The following is a 14,455-nucleotide window of genomic DNA, read 5'->3' as shown; positions in this document are numbered from 1 at the left end:
TTCAGAAAAGGGAAAGGGAGGGAGACAACTATTACATAAACTCAGAAATTACCTTTTAAAATAAAGATAATTTCATTTTGCAACAAATGTAAAAAGTATAGGGGAGGGGGAAAAAAAAGATTTGGTTATCGTAGAGTTAGGTAAACATAAAATTGGCAACGAATGAATGAGGAACACACAGAGCCCAGTATCATACACTTACAGTTCATACACAAGGTGCCCTTGGCATAACTTACTGGGTTCCATGTAATGCCTCTAGATTGAATTTAAATTTTTCTAGATCTTTAGAGGGCTAAAGGGACACTGGTTCACAGCTGTTAAAATTCAAGGGGAAATAAATGTTAACGTGTGTTTACTTTCCATCTTAACTTCCTATTCAACAGCTCTAAAATGTTTTAAACCCCTGCCTCATTTCTAAATGGATTAAGGCAGACTGTTTTTATGTTAAAATTCAAAATAAAACTTTTACAAAAGATCTAAATAGAACTTCTACTTGGAAATTTGTTTAGAAGTCTCAAGATCACAAAACTGCTACTGCTAACTATAGACTTCAGTTATTCTAGGTAGATGAAACATATTCCCTTCTATTAAAGATAAATATAAAATGGCTACATCACATTTTTATTATAAAAAAGCTATGAATTTGATAACAAGTGTGCTATAGTCTCTTAATACCATGTTTAGTCCTTACACCTCCTTGAGATATATTATTTTCCAAAAAAAGGAAAAAAAAACAGTTCCAATGGGAGAAAGAATGTTTAATAAATGGTGTTGAAACAAATAGCTATCTGGTTTGGAATAAAAATAAAATTAGATCCTTACACCTTGCACCATATAGAAAAATACATATATTACTGATGGATTCAAGAGTAAAAAATAAAAATGCAAGTACCCAAAATTCTACATCCAATATTAAGGGGTTCACGAACTCCCTAAAGCCCATCCATGGATCTCAGGTTAGCAAGAAGAGGAACTGTTAATCATAACTTCCATTAAAATCTCAATGCCAAACACCACATGTGTTTTCAAGATCAAGTCACATGCAACAAATGAAGATGAACACATTAACTCATTGTTGTAACTTTATAAAATCTCCAAACTGGAACTAGAAACAGAGGCATGTCAATACAAATGGACAATGACTTAAAAAAAAAAAAAAAATTACACCAATTTAAATAAGTTTGAGTGCATACTGTACAAGTGTACCCATGTCTGTTAGCCTTTCAGAAATATAAAATCAGCTAAATCTTTAGTACTTAAAATTCATTATGTGCAATGTTATTCTCAAACTTGATTAAAATACTTAATAAATACAAGTTATGTTTAATATGAATAACTGCAACATACGTAAACATCTAAACATATAATAGGAATTCTATAATATTAAAATGCAATACTTTCACCTGCATTAATCTCATACACAATGGAAAAATACTTGCAGATAGTTAGCATTAAGAATGCAAATATATTTTCACTGTGGAAGAAAAATAATAAGATTAGAAATCATATATTTGAGTAATCTACAAGGAAGCTGTAGATAGTCTACATTATGATATTCTATTTTAAAATGAAAACAATTCAATATTTAACTTTACAACAAATTTACTCAAGGCAAAATATTTGTTTATTACAGAACAGGATCTTAAATCAAAGGAAGCAAGGCAACATTAGATCAACAATTTAGATTTTTTTAAATGAAGTGTAGCTTTAAAACTGTAATAAAGGTGAACATAAATTCTAACATGCTCTTCTCTTCTTATAAATGGGATGATGTAGAAAAGCAAAGCTTCAATGTGTAGGGATTGGAACCATCTGTAAAAATTAAAAAACAAAGTTAACAGTTCACTTCATCAAACTTTCAAGATTACCTTGAATTAGCAGAGTCAATTATTTCACCTTCATATAGCATCAGGAGCAGAAACATAAAGAAGGAAAATGTCTATGCAAGGAAAGGGGAAGATTACTTCTGTACATCGCTACCGGCAGTTAACCTACATGAAGACAGGGACTCTGTCCACGGTTACATTCCTACTGCTGAACATTATCTGACACACAGAGGAACTCAATGCTTCTTAGTGAATTAATCAATCATTACAGATAAATAGTATAGGATTAGGCTTATGTTCACCAGCAAAGCTCCCTTTGCAGAATACATTAGAATGGCAGTTCCTCTATAAAAGCCAATTCAAATACAGGCTGGGAAATGGGACAAGACTGGAATGTATAGGAAAATATTAATAAACTGAAAAAGTTCCAGAAGATCTACTATTAAATTCTAAAATTACTCAATAAAAACAGTATGATCCACAAAAATTTTTCCATTTTATACATTTTTCCTTAACTTTTCAGACTAGACAGAAATAATTCTTCCTTACTTGATTATGCAAAGAAATAATTCTGGTATCTTAATGTATTAAAAGCTATCATCCTTCAAGAAAAACATTCCTATAAAGGAAAAAGCTTATAAATAACAAGTATGTGCATGACACTGGAGAGGATAAAAAGATAAATAATTGTTCTAGCCTCCAAGGAGTTTAAAATTCATATACTATCTTGTCTAGGTCTCAAATATACATGTAATTTTAAGCCTTTAAAAAACTTCTATTGAGGGGTGCCTCGGAGGCTCAGTCAGTTAAGTGTCTGGCTCTTGGTTTCGGCTCAGGTCATGATCTCACGGTTCATGGGTTCAAGCCCTGCATCGGGCTCCACACTACCGGTGGAGCCTGCTTGCAATCTCTCTCTCAAAAATAAACTTTAAAAATAAATAAATAAAAACCTTCTAATATTAAGCTATGATTCACTACCTAAAATTTACTTTTGTGACTAAAAAGTTAAATGAGGAGATATTCCTATTTATTTATCTTTTAATTAAAATTTTCAAACATAAAAAAATTTATAGATTAGTATGACAAACCCCTATATATCACCTAATTTTTTGTTTTAATTTTTTATGTTTATTTTTGAGAGTGAGAAAGACAGAGTATGAGTGGGAGAGGGGCAGAGAGAGAGGGAGACACAGAATCCAAAGTAGGCTTCAGGCTCTGAGATGTCAGCACAGAGCTCGATGCAGAGCTCAAGCTCAGGGACCACGAGATCATGACCTGAGCCAAAGTCGGCCGCTTAACCAACTGAGCCACCCAGGTGCCCCTCTATCACCTAATTTTAATAATTGTCAAAATTTGACAGTCTTACTTTATCTACCTACCCTCCACACACTTTTTGGGAGCTAGAATATAAAAAAAAATTTTTTTTAACCATTTATTCATTTTGAGAAAGACAGAGCGTGAGTGGGGGAGGGGCGGAGACAGAGGGAGACACAGAATCTGAAGCAGGCTCCAGGCTCTGAGCTGTCAGCACAGAGCCTGACGTGGAACTTGAACTCACGAACTGTGTAATCATGACCTGAGCCAAAGTTGGATGCTCAACCGACTGAGCCACCCAGGTGCCCCTGGGAGCTAGAATATTTTAAAGTAAATCCTCAAGATGTTATTCTACCCATAAATCCTCAGTGTGTATTTTTCCTTTCTTTCCTCATCATACCTAATAAAGTTAGGAATATTTTTTCTTCCAATATTTAGAAAAATAAACTTTTAACACCCTTTAGATCCAGGATCAAAGTACACAGCACAACGCTTCAGAAGTTATATACTTGAGTGTTCTTTGCATGGTAGAAAAAGAGGCCATTTACCATTTTGGAAAGATTAAACAGAGAGACAATTTCATTTGATACAAATTAAAACCAGTATTCATGGTAAATCAAATTGTGGTACATCTTTACCATGAATAGCTACTATGCCTATGCTTTAAAAAAAAAAGTGGCTTTGCATGTGCTGATACAGAAATAGCTCTAAGACATAGTAAATGAAACCAGTAAGGCAAAGAAGAATATGTACAGGAGAACCATTTTGGGGGCACCTGGGTGGCTCAGCTGGTTGAGCATCCGACTCTTGATTTCGGCTCAGGTCATGATCCCAGGGTCACGGGACTGAGCCCCACATTGGGCTCTGCACTGAATATGGAGCCTGCTTGGGATTCTGTCTCTGTCTCTCACCCTCTGCCCCTCTCTCCTGCTTTTTCTCTCTCAAATGAAAAAATAAAAGATTCTCTCTCTCTCTCTATCCCCCCTCAGTCCCTCTTCCCAACTTGCACTAACAACAACAACAAAGAAGAACCATTTTGTGGGTGTGCCTGGATGGCTCAGTCAGTTAAGAATCCAACTCCTGATTTTGGCTCAGGTCACCATCTCACAGTTGTGAGACTGAGTACCTGGCTCCACACTGAGCAAGGAGCCTCACCTGGCTCCACACTGAGCAAGGAGCCTCCTTAAGATTCTTTCTCTCTCTCTCTCTCTCTCTCTCTCTCTCTCTCTCCCTCCCTCCCTCCCTCCCTCCCTTTTTCTCCCTCTGTCCCTCCCCCACTTTTATACACACACAGGTGCATGCATGCACCCTCTCAAAATATTAAAAAAAAAACCAAAACATTTTATGTAAATTTTTAAAATGTAGATATACATACACTGGAGGAGGAATAAAGAAGACAAACAGATTATAAGTTGTAGAAACCTTTAACTTTCATTTTGTACCCTTATGTGCTTTAAGCTTTTTAACCATATAAATGTATGTATTACTTTCTTCTAAAAACATCAAGAGGGATTGTTGGGAGCCAGCATCCAAGATGGCCTCGATGATCCACCCTTCTGGTATTCATAGCCCTGTACAGTCTCCTCCCACACTGTACCACAGTTGGTCTGTGCAATTAAAATACAGCATAAATGATAGTATGTCATTTCCAAATATTAGGGTATAAAATACATTGTGGCTTCTGGTTTGGTTTTTGCTCTCATTTCCTTTGGATCACTTACTCTGAAGAAAGCCAGCTACCATGAAATGGCCAATGTAACTTGACTGGACTTGCAAAGGACCACGTAAGTGAACTTGGAAATGGATTTCCCAGTCCCCAAGCATGACTTGAAATGACTGTAGACCCAGAAAACAGCTTGACCACAACCTCGAGAGATCCTAAGCTAGAAATACCCAGCTAAACTGTCCACAGATTACTGACCCTCAGTTTGCTATCTTAAACTGCTGAAAGTGGTAATCTGTGATACAAGCAATAGGGAACTAACATAAGGATTGTGTGGGGGGTGGGATTTATATGCCTTTTTTCTTTGTACTTCTCTATATTAAAAAGATAGTAAGTGTTACGGTAAAATTACTAATGTTTTGACAGTAACTGCTATTGAATAATTATGACACAATTTCACTTACTTGGAACTCTTATCTGGTAGTGATTAAGTGCGGTAAGGGCTTCCACTGCATCAGTTTTGCATTCCCATTCTAACAGCCCAGAAAGTGTTTTCGCAGAAGCTAAAACAAAACAAAGAAACACAAATCCAGTTGTTATTTGCTTGTCATCAGTTTAACCAGAAAACCTAAAAAGAGGGAATGTGCACTTACGTTTTGCATCAAACACTTTATATTTGATGAATGTAAGAACTTCATGATCATTACATAACTGTCAAAGAAATATAAAACTCCATTAAAAATATGGCCAAAATAATAATATTCCTGTTTTTTTAAGAAAGTAAATTTATGGCAGCATTTAAGACTGGCATGCATGAATTAAATCAAACACTTTTTAGATTAGTAAGTTCTAGGAGAAAATCAACTAAAAAAAGTGATATTCTATAAACTATGTAACTTATTTAGTGCTATACAATAAAACCACAAACTGGTAACTGAAATACGTATTTTCAGAGCTGACCAAGATTTATCTAGTCTCTAAGGTAGGGAGTGGAGTTCCAGAAAATCAATTCTTTTCTGAAATATTTCCTACATTTAGGCAAAAAGGTAGGGATAGATAACATTTTTTTATGGGCAAGATTTAAAGGCATAGTAAAAGAACTTTCTGAATCCAGAAGTAAGGTCTCTCACTCTCAATCCAACTCTCAAAAAGACTGAGCCACAAACCAACAAAAGACTAATGCAGAATGGAAGCCAGAAAAGTACAATGACCAAAGAATGAACTATAAAGTACCAAATAAATAATAGAATACTATTAACATCAAAAGTAGATGAACAGCACAAGACTTTAAAATGAGGCTAAAATATTTTAAATTTTAAAATAAGACAGAACATTCTGCACAACTCTATTTCAGCACCCACCTTGGTAAAGGTCTCCTCTGTGACACACAATGGAACATTATAATAATGCAGCACGCACGAGGGCGGCTGAATTATATTCTTAGATGCTTGACCAGCACTTGTAAAGCGATTATTTTTGCTCATTGCAAAATCTTTGTAGCTACTTGTACCATCCTCCAGCTCAAATATTTGACTTGGAACAACTGAATGTTGTTTAGACACACTAAAGATTGGGAAGGAAAAACGTACAGAACATAGCTTGTTAGATAAAAAGCAGCAAGTAGACAGTCTCGAAATGTTAATACATATGCCTGCATTCAATTTTAACAAATAAGACAAATGTAGCTATTTTAAATGTGGTTTAAATATTTAATATTTTAAACACTTATTTGAATATTTAAATTTAGTTTGAGTTATAATCCATCACTCATAGCTTAGATACAGTCTTGTATTAGGAAACTTTACATAAAACTTGCCCATTTTTACATGCTGTTTTATGGTAACACTAAAAACTAGGTATAGGTGAGCAAAACCTGAATTATATGACCCTAACATACTTTGTCTAAAATGGTAACATTATAGGTGCTAGTTTCAAATGTGCTCTCAATTACATTAAAATATTCTGAAATTGAAATTAATGTTTCTAATAAAAATGAAGTTTTTTTTAACACTTTTAAAATTTACCACTTAAGATAATTACCAAACATTAAGTCTTTTCCCAAATAATTTGACATTGTTAAGGTGTGTGACAGCTCTTTCTACAGCATACTCATCACCCATTTCTACCAGTGCTGTACCAGGAATGGTCTTCATAAACTTTACCTGTAAATACAAAATCCCAAAAAGGTGACTATTTATTTCCCTTCTACAGTAACAGAATTTCTGAAAGATAGTTTGATTTAAGTGGTTGATGTCAAATACAGAAGATCACCTGGAATCTTGACTTTATTCTGCTGTGCTATTACACACTCCTAGCTCTTATCAAAATTCAACAGTTAAAAAGGAAGATGATAGGGGCGCCTGGATGGGTCAGTCGCTTAAATGTCTGATTCTTGATTTTGGCTCAGGTCATGATCTCATGGGTCATGAAACTGAGCTCCCACTGTCAGCATGGAGCCTGCTTGGGATTCTCTCCCCTCCCACTGCTTGTGTGCATGCACTCTCCCTCTCAAAATAAATAAATAAGCTTTAAAAAAAAGGAAGACTATAATTCTATTATATAGCACAATAAAGAAGAGCACAGGCTTACCCTGACTCTGCTATTTATTGTGTGACCTGGGGCAATTTACTTCACTTCCCTGAGCCACAGACTTCCCTATAAAATGGAGATAACGATAACGTCTAGTAGGATTCAACAATATTTACTCATTCAACAAACATTTACTAGGTGCCTCAAATATTTTGATAAACACTGTGTGAGGTGCTGGGAATTAATGGTGAACATAATAGACACAGTCTTCTTGAAACTTATATTCTGGTAGGTAGGTCAAAAATTTTAAAGTAAATAGTAATTACTGACTTTTCAGAATGCTGTTAAGGCAATACTCAAGATACTGTAAGAAATAATACAAGATGGCCTTGAGACAGCACTGCCAGGAGGAAGGCTTGTACAAGGTTAGGGGCACTTTAAAACACAGGCTTTACTTCACAAGTTCTCATAACATCTTGGACAGAGGCCATACTTATCCTCTTATATTATTCCAATTTTAATATATAACAATGTAGTAATGAGGGTTAGACGGGTTAAAGTATGATAATTATTCAGCATAGTACCCCGCCCCTTGGAAAGTCCTTAAAATAGCTATTCTGTACCACTAACATTCACGATACCTTGAATATACTCCCTTCTTATTTGTTAGCCTTAAAATAACACTACAAACATATTTACACAACAAATGCAGCATAGCATTTATACCCACCCTTGCAACTAACTATCCTTTTTAACGGGCTATCTTGGCATTTCTATACTGCTCCTGTATTTAAACAAAACTCAACTATAGTAGAACTTTTCAGCTTTGCTTGAAATCAACTGTCTTCTTGTGGGCAAAATTTCTATACATTGATTTAATCCAATAACATCCTACAAATCTAATAATGACTAAATATATTAAATATGGAGCTCTTATATTCATGAATCTCAAAAAAAGGTGAGGAATAATTAACTATATATAGGCCTTTTAAAGGATTATCATAACTTGAGATTAGTGTATCATAATATATTATTTAAAATGTTTAAAAATTTTTGGGGCGCCTGGGTGGCTCAGTCGGTTGAGCGCCGACTTCGGCTCAGGTCACGATTTCGCGGTCCGTGAGTTCGAGCCCCGCATCGGGCCCCTGTGCTGACAGCTCAGAGCCCGGAGCCTGTTTCAGATTCTGTGTCTCCCTCTCTCTGACCCTCCCCCATTCATGCTCTGTCTCTCTCTGTCTCAAAAATAAACAAACATTAAAAAAAAAAAAAAAAAATCATGACAAAATGTTTAAAAATTTTTGAGATATGGGACTAGAATTGTTCAAATAGCACACAGAAGATTTTGCATTTATCACACAAAGTGATTTATGTTTCTAAATCATGAGACAATTAGTTCATAACACAAAAGACAAAGATATACTGAAGATGTTGATTGAACTGCCTGATTCTGATTATCTACAAATATGATAAGCACAAAGAGACAACCTAAGTGATAAGGCTAAAATACACACTAAAGCCCATTTAGTCATCAAACATGCAGTTCCTAAACCTTAACTAACACCTAGGTGTCTTAAGATAAATGTCTGTGTGAAAAAATTCTGGACTACTTCTCCCAGTATTGCTAAATCGATCCCCTGTATTCCTGGCTAGTTACATAAGCAGAGATATCCCATATGTTAGCCCTAGACCAAAAGTGGAATTTTCTTTCTTTTCTAAATGTGGTCAAATTGTTATGTTGAGGAAATTCTTGTCTCAGAGATTTTCTGAGTTGCTTCCTCAGATCAAGGAGGCTTCAGAATTAATAAACCAAGTAAGAACTAAGAGTACCAACTATTCAAGCCATGCTCCCCCTCCCACACATTTATGACTCACATGCTTATACCTTTTTATTGTAGTGAAAAGGGAACACTAAAATCACTTAAAACAATAGAGAAAAATAACATTACCTCAGTACTGAAACTCAAATTGGCAAGGGTATCGAACAATTGGTGACTTAAGACTACCGGTCACTTCCCCAGTTAAATTTTCCATGATTCTTTAAAAAACAGTTTAGCATCTACTTTAAGATAAGAACTATTTTAAGTATTTATATCAATGAACAAAACATCACAGATCCAGGGAAATAGATGCCTAGTGAAAACAAGGTTACAGCTCTTTAAAGATCTCTAAAATATATAAAATTTAAATGTTTTGCTACTTTTTGAGTGAGTATAAGCCTCCAGACAAAGTTTTGGACACATTCTTTCAAAGTGGGTCAGTTTCAAATACTGATAGAGCTAAAAGCACATTGTTCCTCAGAAGATACTAGAACTCTGGCATTTGGAAGGCCAAGTATATAAATCCAGGATTTTCCTAAAAATTCATGACTTGTGCTCAAGCTCCACGAAAGTAACTGCTCTTTCAAATTCTACAGTTCAACATGTTAAAGCTAGACAGAAACTCTTTGTAATGATAAAATTAATACAGGCTTTATGTCTATAATACTCTAGTGGTTGATTAAACCATTTTGGACTTCTATTTTTAAAGTATTTTTAGTACCAACAACCTATACTGATGACTTACCAACAAAAAACAATTTCTGAAGTTCCTACCTAATGAATTTTTAGCGTACATTGGTTACTACTAAAAGAACTTGTATGTTCCCAATAAAAGGCGAAGACACATGTATTTACTGCCTTTTCAGACTTTCCTGCTAGATATCCTAGCAAAAGAAATTAATATGAAATGAAACTTACCTTTTCAATATTTCCATATAAGCAGAATAGGTTGAACACTCTTGAACAATTCATTTTTAGCTGATGTAATCCACTAACCATTACAACTGAACCAGACGGATTTCCTCCATGCATGTAAGAGGAAGAAGCCTGTGGTAACGGATACGCCACAAGCTCAGGTGTATCTCGAGAGCCCATTCTGTAACGACTTGGTAAAGGCAATAATGGACCATGGGAGCCTATAAAAATGATACAAAACAAAACACAACTTTAGCAGATACGCTTCATCACACAAAAAGTAAACTCTTACTATTAGCTAGTTTGGTGTATGTCCCAGGAAAACTCAAATGTGTTAATATTCAAATATAACCTGTGGGGATTAATAAAATCTGTAATTCTTTTTTTCAGATCCTATATACATTGACCTGCACACCCCTGCATATACATCAGGCTTTAAGTTTGTATTTTTAAAAATATCGTTGAACCAGAAGTATACAAAATCAGGCCATAGATAGTGGGAATAAGGGGAAATCAGTGTAAAACTTTGGGCTGCTGTGTATAAATTATACCTCAAAAGTTTTTTAAAAGCCTCCTGCCAAAATCTTTTGGAGGATAATACAGTAACATACACAATGAAATCTCAGAAACTATCTCTATACAGATATAACAAAAGGAACATCTCTTTAATTCCAATGAAAAGCTGCCTCCTTGAATATATTTTACTATAATGTGCTTTCTAGTTAGTATTTTATCCCCTAATTCTAATTTAGGAAACTAAACCTCTAATTTAGTTAATATCTCACCTACTCAAAGGTGTCATTTATTCAGCACCCTGCACTATCTGAAACAACATCAAGAGCCCAGAAGAAAATAATGGCTGAGTGTCTGAAACCGTTGTCACAGAAACACACATAAATCTATGTCTCACGCTGAGAATCCTTATTAAGAATCAACATGCTAACTTTAGAGTAGTTCTAAACAACTTTATCTGGTTTTCCCATCCATAACAGATTGGAAGTAACAAGAAAAATAAAGCTAAAGTGAATGGAACAGACAGGAATGAGGACGGAGTCTGGAGAAACTGATACTAAAAGCAGGCATAAGGCACATTCACAACAGCAAGAAGAGAGGCGTAAGAACTGAGAAGCAACTAAGAAACAGACTCATAAACTGGAGGTTGTGGGAGGCAAGGAGGGAGGGGGGTGAAATAGGAAGGGGATTAAGAAGTACAAACTCCCAGTTACAAAAAAAAAAAAAAAATTAAGTCTCAGGGATAAAAAGTACAGCACAGGGAAAATGGTCGATAACACTGTAGTAACGTTGTATGGTACCACACTTCTCGTGGTGAGCACTGCATAATGTATAGAATGTCCAATCACTATATTGTATAACCGAAACTAATATAACAGTGTATGTTAGTTGTAGTTCAATTAAAAAAAAAAAAAAAGCAGCAACTAAGATGGAGATATAGCTCAGAAACGTAAATCCATACACCTTCAGGGCTCCTGAGTTAGTGATTACATAATCGAAGCATACTCTGGTAACATGCAAAGGTCTTCTTGATGTGCAAGAAACCAATCCAAAAACCCAAGTCTTTTCCTCATTTCTCAAGAAGTAAAGCGTATATAATACTACTGACTTTCATTTTTATCCAAGACTAAGGGACAACTGTCATCTACTAAGTAAGTCACTAAGAAACTACATCTTGGTATTCACAGCATGCTATTAGAACTTATGTGGACTCCAATTCAGAATTCAGTATTCTAAATACAGTTGCCATTCATAACAATTCTGCAACACTACCACTGAGCACACATACAGTGTGAATTCCTACAACTTCATGAAGGCAGAAACACCTTATCAATTCATCGTTATCAGTGTTGCCTTAAATTGGAATTCAACTGCTCTTCCTGCTGGGAATTGATAGTTTATTAAAACAATCAATATAGCTCATCAATATATACTTGTTAGTAACTATACATATTTTGGCCTCTAATTTAGAGTGATACATATAATGGGGTCAAATATCAATCATTCTTACCCCTACTGCAAACACACACATACATGTTATACCATACATATTACACTACCACCATTTGCTTGTACAGTAATGACATTTCACTATTATCACTAAATATTCTTTTTCATAGGAAGTAGAAAGATGTGTGTATGTGCTAGATGGGCAGTGGAAACTTCCACTCTACTTAAGTTCCCCAAGGTCCAAAAATGCTGAGATTCACTGCCCTAGGTAACTGAATTCAGTGCAAGAGAATAACTGACGTTTGTAATTATGACCTCAGCCATCAGGATTAAATTATGTTATCTACGCTGTTTACATTGCTGCCTATATTGTTTAAGAAGGTAAGAAAAAATAGAAATCTTTAAAAGCTTTCTATATATAAAACAAAAAGTTCACGCAAAATATTTTGATCCTTAAAAAGCTAATACTTCTGGTATTTAAAAAATTCACTTATGTGGGAAAATACTACCTAAATGGCATTACTGTCATTTTAATAGCATTTCTCATCTTTGATACTTTAAAATCTTTGGTCCAGGAGCATATCCAAAGACACTAGCAATTAATATATAAACTTTTCTTAGGCTCACAGCAAATAAATCTGTATAAAAGTAGCAAAAATCATACTTTTCAAATATGAGGGCATCTGCAAGTTTATCTCATAGGACCGGGCTCCCCAAATTAAAAAATTTAAAATATTCTGAAAGCATAGATTTATACTGCTATAATAAATCAATGAATAAATTTAATTAAAAATTAAATCTTTTCTATTCCCTCTTTCTCCTATACCATCATAAAAGAAAAGCCACTTACGGTATGACACCAAAATGCAAATACACTGGTTTTGCTGAACTACTCATCTGAAGGCACACAGCTGTGATTTGCAATGTTTTTTAAAAGGCTCAGTATCAGAGCGCCTGGGTGGCTCAGTCGGTTGAGTGTCTGACTCTTGATTTCGGCTCAGGTCATGATACCAGGGCTGTGGGATAGAGCCCCACATCTAGCTTCACGTGGAGATTCTCTCTCTCTCCCCCTCTCTCTGCTCCTTCCCCCGCTCTCTCTCTTAAAAAAAAAAAAAAAAAGTCTCTGGGGCACCTGGGTGGCTCAGTCAGTTGAGTGTCTGACTTCGGGTCATGATCTCATGGTGTGTGAGGCGGTGTGTGAGTTCGAGCCCCGCATCGGGCTCAGTGCTGACAGCTCAGAGCCTGGTGCCTATTTCGGATTCTGTGTCTCCCTCTCTCTGCTCCTCCCCCACTCATGCTCTGTCTCTGTCTCTGTCTCTCTCTCTGTCAAAAATAAATAAACATTAAAAAAAAAAAGATTCAATGTCACTAGCACCTATTCCCATCTTCTTTACTTTTTCTCCCATTTCCTCACCTTACTTCTCTACCTCTTTTTATTCATCTTTCTCTCTCTCTCCTCTTATACTCTATTCTGCTTACTTCCCTAGAAAAGAAGAACAAGTTTTCCTCAGAGAGGTAACTGCTTCAATGGACAGAGCTCAGAATGGTCCCTACACACACAACCATTCCTGCTGAGCAGGACTCTCCAGAATGATCCCTATTTAACTACCAATGTAAAGAATTTTACACCTCTCTTTAAGTAAGCTTACATTTTAAAATTTACACACCCACACACACACTAAATTGGGGTATGAAACTGATAAAGAGTTGGACAATAAGTTTTTAAAACTATAAAGTTCTTCTAGGGCACATAACATATTTTTGTTTATATAATTTTTCGGTAAGATGGATTTTACAAAGAAAAGCAACTCTGAAAATCCATACCAAGAAAATAGTGTCAACACTACCACAGTAGGGTTCTGTCCTTCGTTTATTCTTTCACAGGTTATTCTAGACCCCTTTGGCAAAACATTTAAACAATTTTTAGCATTCAGCTGACTGCCATGACACATATACTCCACAACTACACTACAAACTTGTGATTACAATTCTTTGTAACCCTCCATTATGGAAAGCATAGTGGGCTCTTAAGTGTTTCTTTACTACAGGAGCAGAGCCATCCATATGACCAGATTTAATATTTATGCTATCGAAGAAACAGCTAAGAAAAATTTTCAAGGAGCTCATTAAAATAATTGTAGTAAGATTTTCATTCTATACCACACTTACTGTTTAGACAGAACACAGATTGTTTCAATCATTTCTGCCATATAGACTACCATAGCAACTTGAACATACACACACACACACACACACACACACACACACACACACACACGTAATAAATCCTGGAGTTCAAAAAAACAAACTAAGGAATAAGCTTAAGCTCACAGCTAAGAATAATGATCAAACACACAGGCATGCTGAAAACATTTCAGAAAACAGGCAACACTGGAAGCTTTTCAAAGATAAATCCTGAGAACACAATA

General features: G+C 35.4%; 1 protein-coding gene and 1 pseudogene across 2 annotated transcripts in view; both read right to left on the bottom strand.

Moving 5' to 3' along the window:
- Positions 1 to 1,069: 1,069 nt before the first annotated feature.
- The window catches only part of HNRNPLL (heterogeneous nuclear ribonucleoprotein L like), a 37,812-nt gene continuing 24,426 nt past the window's right edge, over positions 1,070 to 14,455 (bottom strand). For both annotated transcript variants that reach the window (XM_042933212.1, XM_042933214.1), the window contains 6 exons: positions 10,068 to 10,285; positions 6,844 to 6,965; positions 6,165 to 6,366; positions 5,457 to 5,514; positions 5,268 to 5,366; positions 1,070 to 1,812 (listed from right to left, as the gene is read on the bottom strand). In XM_042933212.1, coding sequence (XP_042789146.1) covers positions 1,757 to 1,812; positions 5,268 to 5,366; positions 5,457 to 5,514; positions 6,165 to 6,366; positions 6,844 to 6,965; positions 10,068 to 10,285 — 755 coding nt within the window. In that variant the 3' untranslated portion in view covers positions 1,070 to 1,756. The remainder of the gene's footprint in view (positions 1,813 to 5,267; positions 5,367 to 5,456; positions 5,515 to 6,164; positions 6,367 to 6,843; positions 6,966 to 10,067; positions 10,286 to 14,455) is intronic.
- LOC122216728 lies at positions 7,773 to 7,873 on the bottom strand (annotated as a pseudogene).

The sequence above is a fragment of the Panthera leo genome, chromosome A3 (genome assembly GCF_018350215.1).
Source record: "Panthera leo isolate Ple1 chromosome A3, P.leo_Ple1_pat1.1, whole genome shotgun sequence".
Taxonomy (NCBI): domain Eukaryota; kingdom Metazoa; phylum Chordata; class Mammalia; order Carnivora; family Felidae; genus Panthera; species Panthera leo.
This window is presented reverse-complemented; position numbering and strand designations above follow the sequence as displayed.